Source organism: Bombyx mori, chromosome 22, assembly GCF_030269925.1.
Source record: "Bombyx mori chromosome 22, ASM3026992v2".
NCBI classification, from domain to species: Eukaryota; Metazoa; Arthropoda; class Insecta; order Lepidoptera; family Bombycidae; genus Bombyx; species Bombyx mori.
The window spans coordinates 13,437,025-13,455,382 of record NC_085128.1 but is presented as its reverse complement, the minus strand read 5'-3'; the positions used below and the strand labels follow the sequence as shown (position 1 = coordinate 13,455,382).

The window sequence follows — 18,358 nt, the reverse complement described above, 5'->3', positions numbered from 1 at the left end:
GATAGGGTATTTGAAATAAATAAAAAAAAATCCAATAGATATTAAGTATGTACATAAACATTTTAATGAAAGTACAAAATTTCAGAGAAATTAAAATAAGCTATACAGAATATTTTATAAAGTAAAACGTAACAATTACTACAATAAAGATGCCAGAAAACTATAAATCACTTCCTAATTTTAACACAGCACTCATAATCTATCTCTGTTATAAAAATACTACTGACAAATTTAGATATGCTGTGAAGTCTATTTTTGGAATGTTATGATCCAAGTACATTATAATCATTTCTAAAATACTGATTTTAATACATAATTTTTTTACAGAAAAGGAATTTCATTTTTTAAGAATGTCGACATTACAATTTTAGAAAAAAAAAACAGACCGCACTAAATCATTAGAATCTAAAAAACACACAGAAAAAATAATATTTACAATAATGTATTTGTATTCAATAAACTTTTGCAATCCTTGAGATCTTACATATTTTTCTGTAAACACAAACATTTTTATCACTTTCCTAAACACAAATTTAGCTAAACAAAAAAATTAACACATATTTTAATAATATTCAAGGTTACAGGGGGCAGAGTAAATTAGTATGGCAATACTTCGATTTCCTGATGTTGATTTCATTATTTCCGAAAAGTATATAAACTCTGATACCTACACTGTTAATACGTAACACCGAGCTCGGTGTTCGGCTCTTCTCTTTAAAACAGTATTAGAAAAGGCCTATATTCAGAAGTCACAATCGAACGCATTGGTATTTTTACGAACATACATGATGTGTTTTTTTATTGCCCTTGTAGGCAGATGAGCATACGGCCCCCCTGATTATGAAGGGTTACCGTCGCTCAAGAACAATGCTTAGGACACAGACTATCCGTTGCCTACCGCAACTGAGTTACTGAGTGATTACTATTAAGAGACTGCGCTCCAGTTCAACCTAGTTTTATGTTTGCATGGTCGCGTTACCGATGCACAAACCTAAGTCATCACCTCAAAAATACCAAACATATCATCAGGCCCAATAGTGCCTGCCTTTTTCGATAAAGTAGTGATGTTAAGTTTCGCAATTCAATTAGTATTTTATTAATCTATATTCACATTCTATTTCGTCTAAAGCGTAACATATAATGGAGATACCCCTTACAATGTGAACTTGAAACAAAAAAAATCGCTTCCAATTAAGATGAGTTATTTATCGTTCTACCTCCACAGTTATTCCAGTAAATAACTCAAACAAGCAATAACTCAAACTTCACAGTATTATGCATGAATATTTTAGATTATGTACGGTTACTCTAACCCATACCAGTATTGACACATAAGAGCGCCCAGTGGGCAGTGTACCGCATGCCGATCCGCAGACAGGTCCAGGGATATTCCGAAACAGCCGCAAATCGACCTATGCTACCTGACCGGTCGTCTGTGGGTAGAGACGTAGAATCGTTTTCAACGACGAAACCATCAGGCGTCCTTGAAGTGGCAGCGTTCGCACCACCCAAAACTCCATTAAAAATGTTACTCCCTTTGTATTTTCTAATTCATAATGTTTACCAAATAAAAATATGTGTACAATAAAGCTGATATCGTTAGTGTTTTATTAAAAATATTAAAACCTCAAATACATTTAATCCTGTTTTCACTATGACATTTCTTATTTTGCCCCTGTACCTATCCTTCAACGCACAACTTAATATTCTCTGAAAACATAAAAATCAACTATATTTTATATAAAATAATTCGCTGCTCCATTCAAACAGTTTTATGGAACCACTCTCGAAAACGAAGGCGCGTAGTTGTTGTACTACCGAATACTCAAAGTGTTCCCAAAACTTTTAACTTTACGAATGTTCGTATGTAAGTCCTATTGTGCAGTACCTAGCCCAAAACAGCAGTCTCGTACAGAAACGCACTCTGCGAGTATATTAACCTATTCGCACTGCAAGCTTCCATAGACTTAACGGATCGTTTCATTCCTTTTATTACGAGATCTGTGTTCAATTTGTTTTAAAAGCCCATACAGACTCGGTTTACCACGGTAAAAAAAGTAATACGGTACTTTAAGTTTTTTGATAAATCGAAAAAAGTAGTCTTAATTGTCAAACAGAAATAATCTCGGAAGACATGCGGTGGCATCAGTCTCAACGCGCGCAATGTACGTCCTCACTTCATCTAAGCCCACTGAGTTTCTCGCCGAATCTTCTCAGTGGGTCGCGTTTCCGATCCGGCGCTAGATTCTGCGAAGCACGGCTCTTGCTAGGGCCAGTGTTAGCAACGCCCCGGTTTGAGCCCCGACGGCTCACCTACACGCTAGGGTGAAGCTGAAATGGCCTCTCAAGGCTATCAGCTTTATCAGCATAGCTAGGGAAAATAAAAGTGCCGTTGCATGCATGTTGTCTACGAACGATAAGTCTACGTTTGTCTTTACAAATTAATATTATTTTCCATTGAAACAACCGATACAAATGGTCTTTTCGGGAGCGGTTCCTTTACACCCTGTTTCTTAAAACAATATAATTCGTCAGCAGTTAAATTCGATACGAAAAACCGCATGACACATTTGACTATTTTCAATCGTATTGTGACGTTAATACATGTACATATTTACTTGAAAAACAAAATTTTGAATGTTGCTCACGTATGTCATATTCAACGGTGCTCGAGATTAGTACCAAAAAGTCGGATACTCATGAATCGAATTGAATAGGATTTGTTTTAATAGCTTTGTTGCTTAAAAAATTAGTAGAGATTCCGTTCCGTATTCCAAATAAAAACTACCCACGAAAAGAATTTTTTAAAAAATAAATCCGAACGATTTTTGTAAGACCGAAAATAATCCAACAGTTATGTTGGCGACCATTATTGTAAACGTTTTGCCTTCGATTTAACAAAGGCAAAAGTTCCAGAAACCAACTTTACTATTAACACGTGTGTCAGTATGGAGTGAGTGAGATGCTTGTCAGCATAGTCAACCCTTCAACAACAATTTAACACTTAATTGTAATAGCTTTTCGTGAGCTAAATGCACAGTTTTAGCAACTAATTTCGCTGTAAGTTCTGTGTGCTTAGTGAGAGTTTTTTAACGTTCTCGATAGCGTAAAAGTTAGCTCATATTTGTATGGAATGGGATCGTTTGCCTACGTTTGCCGCTAGGGGCGCTGTTCCAACTGCATACAAAATTGGCTTAACTTTTACGCTATCGAGAACGTTATGAAACTCGCACTGAGCACAGTGAATTCATTGCAATTGCACCGCACTAAAATTTAGGACTTTTACCACGTTGGAATAAATTCACCTATGCGTAAGCAACATTCAGAACACTCATTGAAAGATCACTGTACAGTAGAGCGGGCGCCGTGACGTCACGACGCAGCGCCTCAGAGTCCGCTATTCGATTCCGTGCGCGAATATCATGACCAGCCCGGGCTCCACCATCATGTGCTCGTCGACGTGTGTGTTGTCGCAATGAAGAACCAGCACCGCCTGTTTGCCTGGCACCCTCTTGCAAACATACTTTTCGTATAGCCTGTGAATTTTATAACATTAAAAAAAATAATAGGGCCAGTGTGATAGGCTATTGTGGTATTTTTACTGGTGGCAGGACCTCTTGTGAGTCCGCACGGGTAGGTACCACCACCCCGCCTATTTCTGACGTGAAGCAGTAATGCGTTTCGATTTAAAGGGTGGGGCAGCCGTTGTAGCTACATTGAGACCTTAGAACTTATGTCTCAAGGTGGGTGGCGCATTTACTTTGTAGATGTCTATGGGCTTCAGTAACCGCTTAACACCAGGATGGCTGTGAACTCGTCCACCCATCTAAGCAATAAAAAAGGGCTATTTAAAACTACAGCTTCGAATAATGTTTTATTTATTATCAATATGTAATTCTGGCAAAAAATCAAAAGGTCTCTAATGATGTTCAAATATGACAAAATTAAAATTATAGTAGATGAAAGTTTCTGAAAGGCTCATGACACATCAAACCCCTTTTTGAACATAAACATCTGCAGTTATTTTTAATGATGACATTATAAACATAGGGTGCATAACTTTGTTTTATTCGACAATATCTCAATACAAGATTCAAAATGTAAAAATACGAAAAACTAAAACTACCTATTCTTTTTATTTAATATTATGGATCGCTTAAGCATTGGAAATAAATCTCGATATTATTGCAATCGGTACCTTCTATTATTTTGTCTAGTTTCAAGTGACGACAGTCCTGGCGGCCACCGCCTCTCGTGACAATTTTCCATTAGATCGTCTATGATGTGCGGGGGACAGCCGGATTCCGATAAACTTCGTTTGATCATCATCTGTTAACGAACTAAATTGTGAAAACACTTTCTGGTAGTTACAAGGCATTAACTTTGCATGGAATATGAAAATTTTTGGGTGTTACCTGGTGGTCGGAGGATATTTTTCGAGCAAATGTATCATACATACAACATTCTATTCCATAATTACTCGCATTTTTATAGCGTTCATATTAATGAAAAATATACAAACGTAGTGAAAAGAAAACACTAATCAATAAAGAAATGACTGATATTGAAAATCAAATTAATTTCATTTAAGTAATTATTACCAGCCAGACATAAATTATGGTTTATAGCGGTCAAATCAAATCAAATCAAATCAAATCAAAAATTTTTTATTCAACATAAATGAAAGTACATACTTGTTGAACGTCAAAAGAACTACCGCCAATTCACAAGAACTAGCCTCCGTCCTGAGAAGAATTGGCAAGAAACTCAGCGGGCATGTTTTTTTTTTTTTTTAATAAGCAATTATTATTTATTAATTTTTTAATATTACATTTTTTTTTTAAATATGAGTTTTTTACAATGAGTATTATAACGTAACAATTACTACAATATTGAAATGCCCGGAGCGAGCAACTCATTCCCACTTTGTGCAATCTTCTAGATAATCATTGACTTTATAGTAAGCTTTATTGCACAGATGTTCTTTAACAGTTTTCTTAAACCTATGTATATGTAGGTTCTGAACATCTTGTGGGATTTTGTTGTACAGGCGCACAAACACCCGAATGAATTTCTTATCTTATGTAACCTACTCATCGGCACAACAAGCTTGTGTTTGTTCCTAGTCAGTATCGTAAAACAGCAATTTTGTAGATAAAGACCTAATGTATGTTATTTGTGTGTAATTTAAGGATCTCGTCTGCAATTTTTTTAGTAAAATTCACATTATATTTCAATATTTATATTTATAGTATATTAGTGAGTTATTATAGAGCTTGCTTTTTGTAAGTATTTTATAGCTTATTTTTTGGTTTTCAAAGACTCAAAATCAATGATTCCATGTGGCCAGATTCCATGTGGCCAGATTAGGTATTATTTGAAAAGTCCTAAAACATTCGATGTACCTACTCGCGTTGCGATCTGTATATAATGCAAGCTGATACGAATTTTTCTTACATTATAGAGAATTACTTTTATCTTATTAAAAAATGTACATAATACCTGCAGAACATCATCTGGAGTAGAGATCATGCCACCCCACCTGGTGACCCTCGCCCTGGCCAGTGAGTTGGCCCAGCGCACCACCTCCTCGCGCTCCATCTGATCCGCCAATGCACGCATCGTTGGATTCGACACGCGCATCGCTCTCATGAACTCCTTCAAGAAAATGTTCCTGATTTAAAAGTGGTTAGATTTGCGCATCTCATTTTAATGGTTGCTTTATAGAATTCGATTAATCGAAATTTTTTAACTTAAGGAGACCAAGTTATTGTTTGTTATGTTTAAACTTTAACAAGTTAACTGATATTTATAAATATAAATTAACATAATGTTAAAGTTCACATTTCTTTTTATGTAGGTAATACGTAGGTAGAAAGAATCTACATTGAATGTGTTATTTAAGAAAAAACTACAAATAGTAAAAAAACATACCTTTAATAATGCCAATTCTCGTTTGTGCTCATTAATAACGAGCCTCTGTTCAGCCAGTTCTTGCTGGTAATCATTCAGCTTCCCCTGCTGAGTGGCTATCAGTGCTCTAAGCTCACGTACACAATTATGTTGGGCTAATTCATCTTTTGGTATCACCAGTCCACATCCTGCCTCACAAGGTATTGGTCGTTTAGGATTAAATTCACCTGTTCGACAGATTAATCTTATTAGCCATGTATTATCAAACACGGACATAATTTCATAACAGAAACAAATTATTTATGGTTTATATTTTTTACAATTTCGATTACAATAAATAAAATAATTTACACAAATAGACGACTTTTTAAGAATAAGTTAATGAAAGTGTGTCTTATTAGAAATGGGCCTTAGAAATGTGTCAATAAACTAATCTCACATATCATAATTGGATATTGGTGTTTTTTTTTCCTTATCATAATTATGTATGATTTACAAAACTGACAAGCTCTACAGTACAATTGGTATACAAATATGGCTATTAAAAAACATATTTCCATGATAGGCAGTTTAGTTAAAGTACACCTTTAAAGATATAGTCTATAGATGAAGACAAAACAGTTCAGTAATGTTCAGTTTAGTTCTTTCCCTGTTTATCCAGCAATTTACTTTTCGTTTTTATTTAGTAGCTTGTCAATACAAGCTTTGGTGTTATAAATAAAAAATTATTGGAAACAGATTCCTTCTCATTTTTTATAGAAAAAAATAAATAAGAAAATATACAAGCAATTGAAATGAATCTAATTCTTGAGGTGAGGTATTCTCTAAAAATTATTTTAAATAAGTTAGCTAAATCATCTTTGTACTACATATTTTATTACAATATCTTTTGTATTAATTCCTATTTGTCTTAATTAATTTTCTTACATTTATTTTCTATTACTTTATCAAACATAAATAGCCAACATTACAAATTTACTCTACAAACCACATAGATGTATGTACATCATATAGCATAATTTTAGGAAGGTGGTAAGACTTCTTGTGAGTCCGCACGGGTAGGTACCACCGCCCCGCCTATTTCTGCTATGAAGCAGTAATGCGTTTCGGTTCGAAGGTCGGGGCAGCTGTTGTAACTATACTTGAGACCTTAGAACTCAATCTCAAGGTGAGTGGCGCATTTACGTTGTAGATGTTTATAGGCTCCAGTAACCACTTAACACTAGGTGGGCTGTGAGCTCGTCCACCCATATTAGCAATAAAAAATATTATTGTTCTGATGCATACCATAGCATGCTCTGGTCTACTCTAAAAAGGATAGTAAAAGTCAACACTTACATTCAACTAAATGATTAGGTAGAGAGTCCAGTTTTAAAATGGCATTACAGCCATGTGGAGCATTGTCGCAACTTGTGCATAATCTGAAAAACATAATTGAATAAGATTATGATGTTAAACTCTAATTAAGTAAAAACTTTCATTATTGAAAGATTTCAGGTTTCATTTTTTCTCATTCATTCATATCATTGATGTGGCCATTGGCCACCGGAACGGAGTTCATCCATGCTATCTGGAACTCCTGTGTTCATCAAAAGTGCATTTCCACAGATCTTTTATGCCATGTAGCATAAGACTCTGGAATGAACTCCAGTCCACAAACAAATTAGAGATACTCAGCGATCAGCTATAACTTGACTGTGCCACCAGCATTGCTAATGTCCATGCTAACAATCAATTACCGTAAGGTGGGCCATATGCTCATCTACCTACAATGACAATGTAAAAGAATCTGGATGTTACAGTGTGTACAGAGAGTGTTAAAGTACTCAGAGACTAAATCACCTTCAAGCACAAAAAAAAAAAATCTAAATAAAGCTTTCAAGCAAGCTTGGTCCTGATAATTATGAACACAGCAAAATCTATCAAGTGTTTGATACTCCATAATCAATGTGGCAATTGATTATAAATATACAAATATAATAGGTATTCCTGGTATGTTTTTACATCTTTGATCACGTCTAAACCCATTTTTAGTTTCCATAGTGTGATAACATTAATTTGGAATATGAGCTTGAATGGATATTGATATGGCCATATTTCTATAAACCATTTAAAACCATTTAACCAAACCATTTAAAAACAAACAAATCTCTTCTAAACACATTTTGATTGCAATTTCACTTAAACCAATTACTTAAAATTTTAAACATAATTTTGCAGTAATTTAAGAAAAGTTTTCAGGGAAAAACAATCCTTTTTAGTTATGAAAGGTTTTTTGTTATCCATGTTTTTTCTTCAAGTAAAAACTCAATGTGGCAGGAATGACCATAGTTACTAATAAATAGAAAACCAGGACCATGTTATTATGTAACCAGAGAACTGGTTTTGTGCTGATTATTAATGTGGTGACAACATAACTAGGTCAGTTGACGAGATCATTTCCAGTTAATGTAGCAATCAATTTAAATGTGTATTATGAAATTGTTTTCTTTGCATAATTAAGATAAAGGTTATTGTACCTAAAGCTTAAATAATTACTATTGAATAATAATCAAAAGGAAAAAATTTTTTCATTACTTTATTTTTGCGGATATTTTCTGATAAGAGTCTATTGTTTACCATAATTTTAAAATGAATTTGAACATTTTATTATTGACTATAATCCATTCTAAAAATTAATTAAACTACTGTTTAAAGTACAAAACACAGTACTACTAAAGTTACTACTCAATTTTTAGGTATAAAAATATTGAAAAATACTATATTAGTGGCTAGAAGAAAACATTATAGTTATAAAAGGTCAAACAATTAAGTTTTTGACCTACAAAAAGACAGTAAATTCACAAATTCTAGTAAAGAAATTCACTCGCCTGGACAGAAGGTTGCGCAGTATCCTTGGAACTGGCCTTAGCTGACTCGCGGTTACCGTTTGCCGGTCTACAGGACAGGTAGGCTGTCTACTGATCCACTCCGTAATACAAGCTCGACAAAACGCGTGCTCACAAGCAGGCGCCTGGAATCATCACAATTGTCACTCTAACCACAACTTTTGTTATATTTTGCACTCATCTTGCTATTATTTACCTGTAACGGGTCTTCGAGGACTCCGGAACAAATAGGACAAATAAGCTCCTCATCGACGTCACCTTGAAACCTTTTGATTTCAAAGCCCATAATTAATATTTATCACAAAATATACATTAGTAAGATTTTGGTATCTTAAAGTTAACTTTTTATGATCATACTATAGTAAAAAACAAGGTTTGAGTTCAGATAAGTTGAAAATAAACTAATTATTTACAGTCAGACGTATAGATTTGGTTTACTCAGGTTCATAGATTATACACTTAATATATTAGAGACTCAGGTTTACTGTACAAAAGCTTTTTTTTTTTTAATTTTATGACCTGGTATCTATTAGACCTTTAGGCCAGTACAAAAGCTGTTTTATTAATCGGTGCTATCAGGTTCAAAAAACTAAATGGCCGTTTTCCAATTACAGCACAAGAGCCCTGTAATAAGAGAAAACCTTTACTAAATATAAGGTTTTAATAAGCTAAAATTAACAGTAAAATTTGCTTTGATTACATTAGGTACATTGACAAATAACGAATAAAACAGATTGACAATGACGTCAACTTATGGCTGATAATTTCAACTAAGAAGTTTACATCATTCTCCCGCACTATTTTAAAACATAATCTTTTAAAAATCCTGGCGTTTTATGGACGCGACCAAATCTACGAAGTGTTGGCTCCGGCGGTGGTGATGATGGTAATTCTGTCTCTAGCTCTCTGTTATTATCAAGTACCACAGGTCCCGTTTTATTAGATGAAGGAATCTCCAAGTTTTGGTCTTCTGTTTCCGGAAGTGGTTCTGCGACGTTATGATAATCAATAGTGTGTTCATTATCTATTCGCAGATCTACCCTTTCTGAACCCAATGGTGCTAGATGATGATTCGACACTGTTGTTTCTCGGCCATCTGGAAGCCGAATGTATGAAAAATCAGGATTGCTGTGTATCAATTCAACCTCTTCTACTAATGGCTGATATTTATTTGTACGATTAAATTTCTTCATCAAGACTTGTCCAGAATTTGTAAGCCACGATGGAACAGAAGTGCCGTTTGTAGATCTTCGAGGGTGTCTATACATTCTTTCATGTGGAGTGCAATTTATGGTTGTACAAAGTAATGATCGGATTGAATGTAAGGCTTGTGGTAATACTTGTTCCCAATTTTCTACCGAAAGATTCTTCGTCTTCAGCGCCAAAAGAATCGTTCTCCAAAGAGTAGAATTCAATTTTTCTACTTGACCGTTACCTTGAGGGTTATAAGCTGTAGTTCTACTAGTGGCAATACCTCGAACATGTAAAAATTCCTGTACTTCAGCAGAAAGAAATGCTGTTCCGCGATCTGATTGAACGTAAGAAGGCATCCCAAATATCATAAACAAGTTGTTAAGATGCTTAATCACTGTTTTCGAGCTTACATCTGAGCATGGGAATGCAAACGGGAAACGTGAAAATTCGTCAATCACGGTAAGTATGAATTTGTTATTATTATTTGTTGGAACTGGTCCTTTAAAATCTATGCTAAGGCGTTCAAAAGCAGCCGTCGCTTTAACAAGTTTCCTCTGGTCATCAAAGGTATTTCGGAAGAATCTATGTTTTATTTCAGAGCAGGTTCGACAAGATTTTGTCATTGTTCTGACTTCTTCAATAGAATAGGGAAGGTTTTTAGAGCGAACCCAGTGAAACATTCTTGTTACCCCTGGATGACAAAGAGCTTCATGCAGCGAGAAAAGTTTTGCAGTACGTGTTTCTACAGTGGCACAAACTCGGGATAGTGCATCAGCAGCATAGTTCTCTTTCTCCGGTTTGTATATAATATCGTATTTGAAAGCAGCAAGTTCCAGTCGCCATCTTTGAATCTTTTCATTCTTTATCTTACTTGAATGTTTCATATTAAACATAAAAGAAACCGAGCATTGGTCAGTTACCAACTTAAAGTGTCTACCAATAAGGAAATGTGTCCATTTCTTCAATGATTCCACAATGGCGTACGCTTCTTTTTCAATGGCGGAATGGTTTTGTTCGCTTGAATTTAACGTTCTTGAGAAAAACGCCACTGGTCTAGAATTTTGCGTAAGTACTGCTGCAATGGAATGATTGGAAGCGTCAGTTTCCACTGTAAAAGGTATATTTTCATCAATTGCATGTATAGAAGACTTTACGATATCATTTTTCAAGCCTTCGAAACATTTAATTTGCTCGCTTGCGAGTGGAAAAATCGTCGTATTAGCAAGTGAGTGGATCCGTTCAGAAAATTTTGGAATCCACTTAGAATAATGTGCGAACATGCCGAGTGTCCTTCTTAAGGTCGGTAAATCGCTTGGTGGAGGTAAATTAATCAGTGGCTTGAGTCGCTCATTGTCAGGTTTAATTATGTGGTTTTGAATATTATAGCCTAGAATATTAATTGACTTTTGAGAAAATTTGCATTTTTGTATACTCAGTGTTAAACCGTATTTCTTTGCGGCATTCATAAAACTTTCTAAGTTATGATCGTGTTCTTCAAGAGTACGGCCAGAAATAGTTATATCATCAAGATACGCATATGTGTTTTGAAGCTTCTCTTTTCTTATAATCCAATCGATTGTTCGTTGGAAGCTCGAAACACCATTTGTTACTCCAAAAGGAATACGCCTGAACTGGTACAAATTTCCCAGTGCTTCAAAAGCGATAAATTTTCTTTTTTCGGGTAGTATAGGTACTTGATGGTACGCGTTTTTTAGGTCTATTAGGCTGAAAAATATATTCTTTGCCACTTTCGAAACTAAGTCCTCAATGTTTGGTAAAGGATACGCGTCGAGTTCTATGTAACGATTAATTGTCTGAGAGTGATTACTGAAGAACGCCTTGTAATTGATTAATTACAAGGCGTTTTTTATGAGTTTCGCTTTTTGTTATTAGTACTTGGGCCTTCCACGGTGATTTACTTTCTTCAATCACGCCCTCTGCTATAAGATTTCTGATTTCTTCTTTAATAAATTCACTATCCTCTTTGTTGTGCCTTCGAGACTTTATAGCAATAGGTTTGCAGTTGGGAGATACATTCGCAAAAAGCGGTACAGCTGGTACTGATGCTTCAGCTACGTTACATACTTGAAGTGGATGTTTTGGCCCACCGAAAGAGAACTCTAGCGATGAATGTTCTTCGAGGACGTCATGGCCAATAATTATATCAGCACAAAGATTTTTCACGATAAGAAGATTCACATTATCATATCTATGATTTCCGATTTTCAAGGTTTGCCAAGTTTGACCTTCTACTTGTGAAGTATAATTAAGAGAGGCCATAGAAATAGTCTGATTGCAGGATTTTCTTTTTAACCTCTTGCAAAGTTGTCATTTATAAAACTGATGGAGCTGCCGGTGTCGAGAAGTGCTTCTGCTCTTATTCCCCGAATATAAGCGGGTACAGTAGCTTTACGTAATGAAGAAGGTGACGCTGCTGTGATACAAGCGGAAAGATCTTCAGTACCTACTACCACAGAATTTGTAGATTTAGAAGAGCTTCTACAAACAGTGGCAAAGTGCCCCTTCTTGTTGCAGAGCTAACAAGTCTTTTCAAATGCAGGGCAGTTCTTAAGAGGATGTATTTGACCCCCACAAAAGAAACATTTTTGTCGTCGAGGATTATTAACAGAAGAGCAGGTCTCGTTGTGCAGAGTATGTGACTTCGAAGAGACTAATGTTGGTTCTTTTGGAGCAACAGCATTTAAAGAGACAGTATTGAAGTTTTGAGAGTTGATCTCTGCAGTTTCTAGAGAGAGTGCTTGGTTGTAAGCTTGATCAAGTGTTAAAGTTAAGTTTTCTAAAAGCCTTTGTCTGATTTTATGCGATGATATACCGGATATGAAAGCATCACGTACGCTATCGTTTTTGTTTGTTTCTGCATCAACAGCCACAAAATCACAATCTTTAGAAAGTAGTTTCAAAGCTTGTAAATATGTGTCAATACTTTCTTCTGGTCGTTGTTTCCTTGTTGCTAACATGTGTCTAGCAAAAATCAGATTTTTTGGTTTTACATACAGTTTTTGCAGTATTGTGATCGCTTCTTCGTAGTTCGTAGCTTCGCTTATATATGTGTGGATATTTGGTGATATATGGTTTACCAAAAGTTGAAACTTTATGCTGTCCCATTTTTCTGGCGGACGAACCGACTGTGCATCTGTTTCTGAAGCGGTCGGCTTCTGCACGAGAGTGAAGTTTTCGAAAGTTTTAGGCCAATGTATCCAAGCTCTCGTACTAGAGCTATCTGACGGGTCGATATCAAACTTTTCAGGGCGGAGATATCTATCCATTTTTTTATTTATTTAGCTTATTAACTTATGGCTGATAATTTCAACTAAGAAGTTTACATCAAGCCCATTATGCGGCATAATTCTCAACTAAGCTTCAGCATAATTCGGCATTGGCGTCAATGAGTCGCATTATGCTCTGTAATTAACCATTACTTAATGGTAGTTTTCCAATCCGTCCACTGAAAAAATCATAATAAATGACCACCATTTTACTGAGATTACATTTCATCCCATATCATCTTATCTCATTTCATTTCATTTCATCCCAATTGATTAATGTCTCGAGTTAATCATCTTCATTTCATTTGATCTCATTTCTTTTCACTCCATATTATCATTTTTCATAAAAATAAGAATTTAAATTAAAATAAGACATGGCTTAAAGATCTTAGTTACCAGGTCATAAAACACCCTAAAAAAGCCTACTTTATAATTCTGCCAACAAAACCAGAATTTGACATTTCACTGTTTCTGCCATTGTAAAATGGATTCAAGCACGGGGTGTTGATTAATTAATTTATCTTTTTTCCTTAATTTAGACTTTATAAGAAATTTTTATTTCAAAATGAGCGTTTTTAAATCTGCAATGGGGTACTTCAGCTCAAGTGGCGCAAACGGTGGTAGTGAAAATGATTTTGTTGGTCAATTTGTCGAAATCGGTAACATGAAATTGAGAGTAAAAAAGGTGATTGCAGAAGGTAAGTTGAATACAGCAAACATTAAATTTTAGTATCATACGTATAGATTACATAAATCATTATTTATTTGGTTTAAATTATTTTGACTTAATGCAACTACTCGAGATTGCTAGTAATTTGAGGGCGACAGACTGCTTTGTCTGTAATATGTAAAAGGCCAAAGGGTCAAGAGACGTTTCCCATCTGATTCAATATTCAAAGTTTTAATTATTACTGATAGCTAGGAAGGTTAGGCATCCTGAACCCACTGGTCACTGTGACCCATCTATTGTGGCTACCCCACAGTAGTAAATAGATTATCTGGACTGGAGTCTAAGTTAAACTGGATTACATTGGTAATTTTTTTATAACTCTTCGGAAATGAGAATTTGAAGAATGAATGTTTGCTGCCTATAGAGCCCCAGCTGTATAGTTTGTGCAAAAGAGTTTCTGGTAATACTACTACGATTTAGTATGTAAAAAATTTACACAATTCATAAATTTCATATCGAATTCAAAATTAGTATGTTTGCAGCTTTACTGTGCTGTGTAAAAGCAAAAGTAAAGTAATTTGTGAGATATTAGTTCTTTATGAGTTTTATCAATGTTTCATGCAATTGATTAGGTAGAAACAAGGACCATGTACTTACATGTATAACGGCCGTCTGGTGTAGTGGTAAGTGACATGGTCACTACACAAGGGGGTCGCGGGTTCGAATCCCGCCAAGGGAAGATATTTGTATGATAAATATAAATGTCTTTTCCAGGGTTATGGATGTATATTAAATATATGTATGTGTATAATAAAAATCTTACATTTATATCCGTTATCTGGTACCTGTAACACAAGTTCTTTACGAACTTATCACGGGACCAGTTAACGTGGCGTGATTGTTAGTTTATATTTATATTTATATTTATTGTCAGATCATTATCGATCCACCACATACAGGTAATATATTCTTTTGGCATACCCAGACAGTTTTTATCAGCATACAGGATGCACCATCTACATTATCTCAAATGAGGTGGTATATGCCTTGAAAATGTAAGAGTTGTAATAGGATAAATGCCAAGGAACTTCACAATCTGAACATATAATTTTTTTTAGAATATTTTCTTCTAATGTGGTTATACATCGGGATGTCAATATTTGTCTAACATGGCACCATCACGGAGAGTCTTAGACATATTGCTTATGGCTTTTATAATGTTTCGCTACTGGGAGGTATTTATAGACATAGACAAAACTAAGGGATTAGGATTATCGCCCCATGATTTGCCTTAAAAAATATTCTCGTTGATTACAGTGTACCTTATTATTGATACCAACTTTAAACAGTCCTTAAACACAGTCATGTTATGCTCTACTGCAACCAATTTGCTATTACAGAGAGGACTATAGTTGGCAACAAGTCCGATACTGTTATGACAGATATGTTATATGCATGTTGAGCAGCATTGGTCGATATCACGATTTTTCCTGAGGGCAGAAAAGAATTAATTGACTTGATGTTTTGACCTGGTCTATGAGACTAATACTGTGTAGCATGTTCAAGATAGTTAACCCACAAACACAGCCCACTGAGTTTCTCGCTGGATCTTCTTAGTAGGTTGTGGGTTGTGTTTCCAATCTGGTGGTAGATTCTGCAAAGCAATACTCTTGCTAGGGTTAGTGTTAGCCTCGTCGTCAGGTTTGAGCCTCATGAGCTATCAAGGCTATCAGCTTAGGTTAAAAAAAAAGTTACTCTGAAGCCTTAACCACTGGTGGCTGATCCATAGACACCACCACTAACAACAATATCTCTAATGCAATTTTTTTAAATGTATTTTGTAGCGCATTTTTAATAAAATATACTCAGTAACTAATCAGATTTTTAATACATTGTAAATAATATAAAATAAATTTTATTGTAAACAAACCATTTTCGAATCTGAAAAACAAAAAATCTACTTCCTCATATAAACAGAAAACATTATGAATTTACTAGACTTATCATAAATTCATTTTTGTCTTAGTAACTTTGGTCCTTTGGTGTAGGCCTGTAATGACACTCCCAACTCTTTTTGTGGGTTTCAAAAATTACGGCTAAAGGATTCATTACAGAATGGGTAGCAGCATTCTCAAAGTATTGTAACAGTATACAGTGGCTATTAACCACAATACTGGCATCCTATCATCCCACACAATTAAATACTCCCACCATTGTAATTTCTGTAATGAGGTAGTCGATGATACCCTATAGTTTGAAGGGAGGTACAAATGTATAATACTCGAAGGGTTTATATAATTCTGTTCCCGTATATATACTCTATAAACTAAAAAAAAGGCAACATAGTAAATATTACCAATTCCCTGAAGGTATTGTTTTTCTATTGATTAAAGCCACTGGCAACAGCTAGTGATTTAATACAATTTTTATCAAAGAAATATTTTACCTACTACCTAAATATTATATTTTACCTAGTTTAAAAGGAAAATTTCATGAATGTATTGAGACTGACTATTGACAATAATTTTTTTAAATCTCAATTTATTCAATAGTGATGATGAAATCAATAGTGTAAAAACTCATGTAGTAGATAATTTCAAGCCCATTTTGTACTTTTACAGTTGTAAACTGAATGGCCAGTTTAAAAAGTTAAGGCAAAAGCTAGAGTAGCTCTTAACCTTTGAAAAATAAAACTGCTTCACTGGAGCTATAGGACAGATTGGTATTAACAATCTGTTCAGTCTGACAACTAACTTTACAATTTGTAATCAATGATTCAATTTGAAACATTCAAGATAATTTAAAAAAAAAAACTTTAAATTTTAGGTGGTTTTGCATTTGTGTTTGTTGCGCAAGATGTAACTACTGGCACTGAATATGCCTTAAAGAGATTAATGGCTGCTGATGAACAAGCAAACAAGAACATCATCCAAGAGATCAGTATTCTAAAGAAGCTGTCAGGTCATCCAAATATAATTAAATACATAGCTGCATCGTTTATTGATAAAACAAAAACCTCTCATGGGATGGGAGAGTACCTTCTGCTGACTGATCTTTGCAGCGGTGGAAGTCTGATGGAGGCCTTACAGAATAGAGGGCAGGCATTCCCTCTACCAACAATACTTAGAGTATTTTATCAAACCTGTAGAGCAGTTCAGCACATGCACGCACAAGTCCCACCTATTGCGCATCGTGATCTTAAATTAGAAAATTTTCTAATATCCAATGAAGGTATTTGAATTTAAATAGGTCTTATTTTATATTTTTTTTAGACAATGTCTTTGCTCAATATTGTATTTGTTTTCAGGAACAATGAAGTTGTGTGATTTCGGGTCTGCCACAACTGATGTGTACTCGCCTAATCCATCATGGAGTGCTAACCAAAGAAATATGTTGGAAGAAAATGTAAATTATCAATTTTCACTTATACTTAAATTACTTTTATAAAAAATTAATTTAACATTTTTAGCATGTAGAAGTTCAACTGCTCTTTTTCATGCTGCAATTATCCACACCCAATAGTAACCCACATACACAGGTGGACTGTTGGTTCATCTGCCTTAGGTGGCATTAAAAAATGCTGAAAGCATTTGTTCTTCTTTTCACTTTGAGATAATACAAAATGGTAATTTATCACAGTACAAAAAAATAATAAAATACATATGTATGCTAATACACTGAAATAGAAGTTAGTCAATTGATATCCTTGGCCTATATCTTGGTTATCATGGTCTTGATATGTTTCATTACAATTTAATGTTGTAATTTTCGCTAACCAGCCACATCGATTTAGATATTATGTTACTGCTGCTTACATATATAAATTCCAAATTACCACTTAATAATGGTTTAAGTGCAGATTACCAAAAATTGAAATTCATTATATAACTAAACTAGCGACCCGTCCTCGCTTCGCTTCGGAAATTGTAATTTAATATTGATTTCTCCACTTTTTTTTTTTTTTTTTTCAATCACGCTACTTTAACTGGTCCCGTGATAAGTTCGTAAAGAACTTGTGTTACAGGTACCAGATAACGGAAATAAATGTAAGATTTTTATTATACACATACATATATTTAATATACATCCATAACCCTGGAAAAGACTTTATATTTATCATACAAATATGTATCTTCCCTTGGCGGGACTCGAACCCGCAACCCTCTTGTGTAGTGACCATGTCACTTACCACTACACCAGACGGCCGTTATTTAATCAATATTTATCCACTATTTAATCGATATTATTATACATATAAACATTCCTCTTCAATCACTCTATCTATTAAAGAAAAGCCGCATCAAAATCCGTTGCGTAGTTTTAAAGATTTAAGCATACATCGGGACAGACAGATATAGGGACAGAGAAAGCGACTTTGTTTTATACTATGTAGTGATATTCTAACT

The 18,358-nt window shown here is 34.7% G+C and overlaps 3 protein-coding genes and 1 long non-coding RNA gene across 10 annotated transcripts in view; 2 read left to right on the top strand and 2 right to left on the bottom strand.

The window, feature by feature from the left end:
* Positions 1-35: 35 nt before the first annotated feature.
* On the bottom strand, positions 36-9,298 carry LOC101743736 (E3 ubiquitin-protein ligase NRDP1). Of its 4 annotated transcripts, none has more exons than XM_004927111.5 (7): positions 8,998-9,298; positions 8,784-8,926; positions 7,252-7,334; positions 5,935-6,140; positions 5,503-5,658; positions 4,199-4,329; positions 36-3,536 (listed from the first exon to the last, which is right to left on the bottom strand). In XM_004927111.5, the coding sequence occupies exons 1-7, from the start codon at positions 9,085-9,087 to the stop codon at positions 3,398-3,400; spliced, it is 948 nt and encodes a 315-aa protein (XP_004927168.1). In that variant the 5' UTR covers positions 9,088-9,298; the 3' UTR covers positions 36-3,397. The 4 variants fall into 4 exon arrangements, with proteins under 4 accessions (XP_004927168.1, XP_012546666.1, XP_012546667.1 ...); XM_012691212.4 differs by having other exon boundaries at positions 5,500-5,658; positions 8,998-9,293; XM_012691213.4 differs by having other exon boundaries at positions 5,500-5,655; positions 8,998-9,293.
* LOC134201001 (uncharacterized) lies at positions 4,323-6,366 on the top strand. Its single transcript, XR_009976145.1, has 2 exons — positions 4,323-5,285; positions 5,509-6,366. It is a non-coding gene; the product is annotated as an uncharacterized LOC134201001 (long non-coding RNA).
* Positions 9,299-12,532: 3,234 nt separating the features above from the next.
* On the bottom strand, positions 12,533-13,282 carry LOC119630239 (uncharacterized). The gene has a single exon (XM_038018942.1). The coding sequence runs from the start codon at positions 13,280-13,282 to the stop codon at positions 12,533-12,535; it is 750 nt and encodes a 249-aa protein (XP_037874870.1).
* Positions 13,283-13,736: 454 nt separating this feature from the next.
* LOC110384721 (cyclin-G-associated kinase) overlaps positions 13,737-18,358 on the top strand; it is a 49,980-nt gene continuing 45,358 nt past the window's right edge. For all 4 annotated transcript variants that reach the window (XM_062675021.1, XM_038019065.2, XM_038019064.2 and 1 more), the window contains exons 1-3: positions 13,737-13,980; positions 16,779-17,183; positions 17,260-17,357. In XM_062675021.1, the coding sequence (XP_062531005.1) occupies positions 13,848-13,980; positions 16,779-17,183; positions 17,260-17,357 (636 nt within the window). In that variant the 5' untranslated portion in view covers positions 13,737-13,847. The remainder of the gene's footprint in view (positions 13,981-16,778; positions 17,184-17,259; positions 17,358-18,358) is intronic.

Excerpts from the sequence above, each read along its gene's own strand:
- LOC101743736 (XM_012691212.4), bottom strand. The coding sequence starts at position 9,087 with ATGGGCTTTGAAATCAAAAGGTTTCAAGGTGACGTCGATGAGGAGCTT. Across the intron at positions 7,335-8,783 it reads CTGCGCAACCTTCTGTCCAG|ATTATGCACAAGTTGCGACA; the intron begins GCGAGTGAATTT and ends TATGTTTTTCAG. Across the intron at positions 4,330-5,499 it reads CAGATGATGTTCTGCAGGTA|ATGATGATCAAACGAAGTTT; the intron begins TTATGTACATTT and ends GTTCGTTAACAG.
- LOC119630239 (XM_038018942.1), bottom strand. The coding sequence starts at position 13,282 with ATGGATAGATATCTCCGCCCTGAAAAGTTTGATATCGACCCGTCAGAT.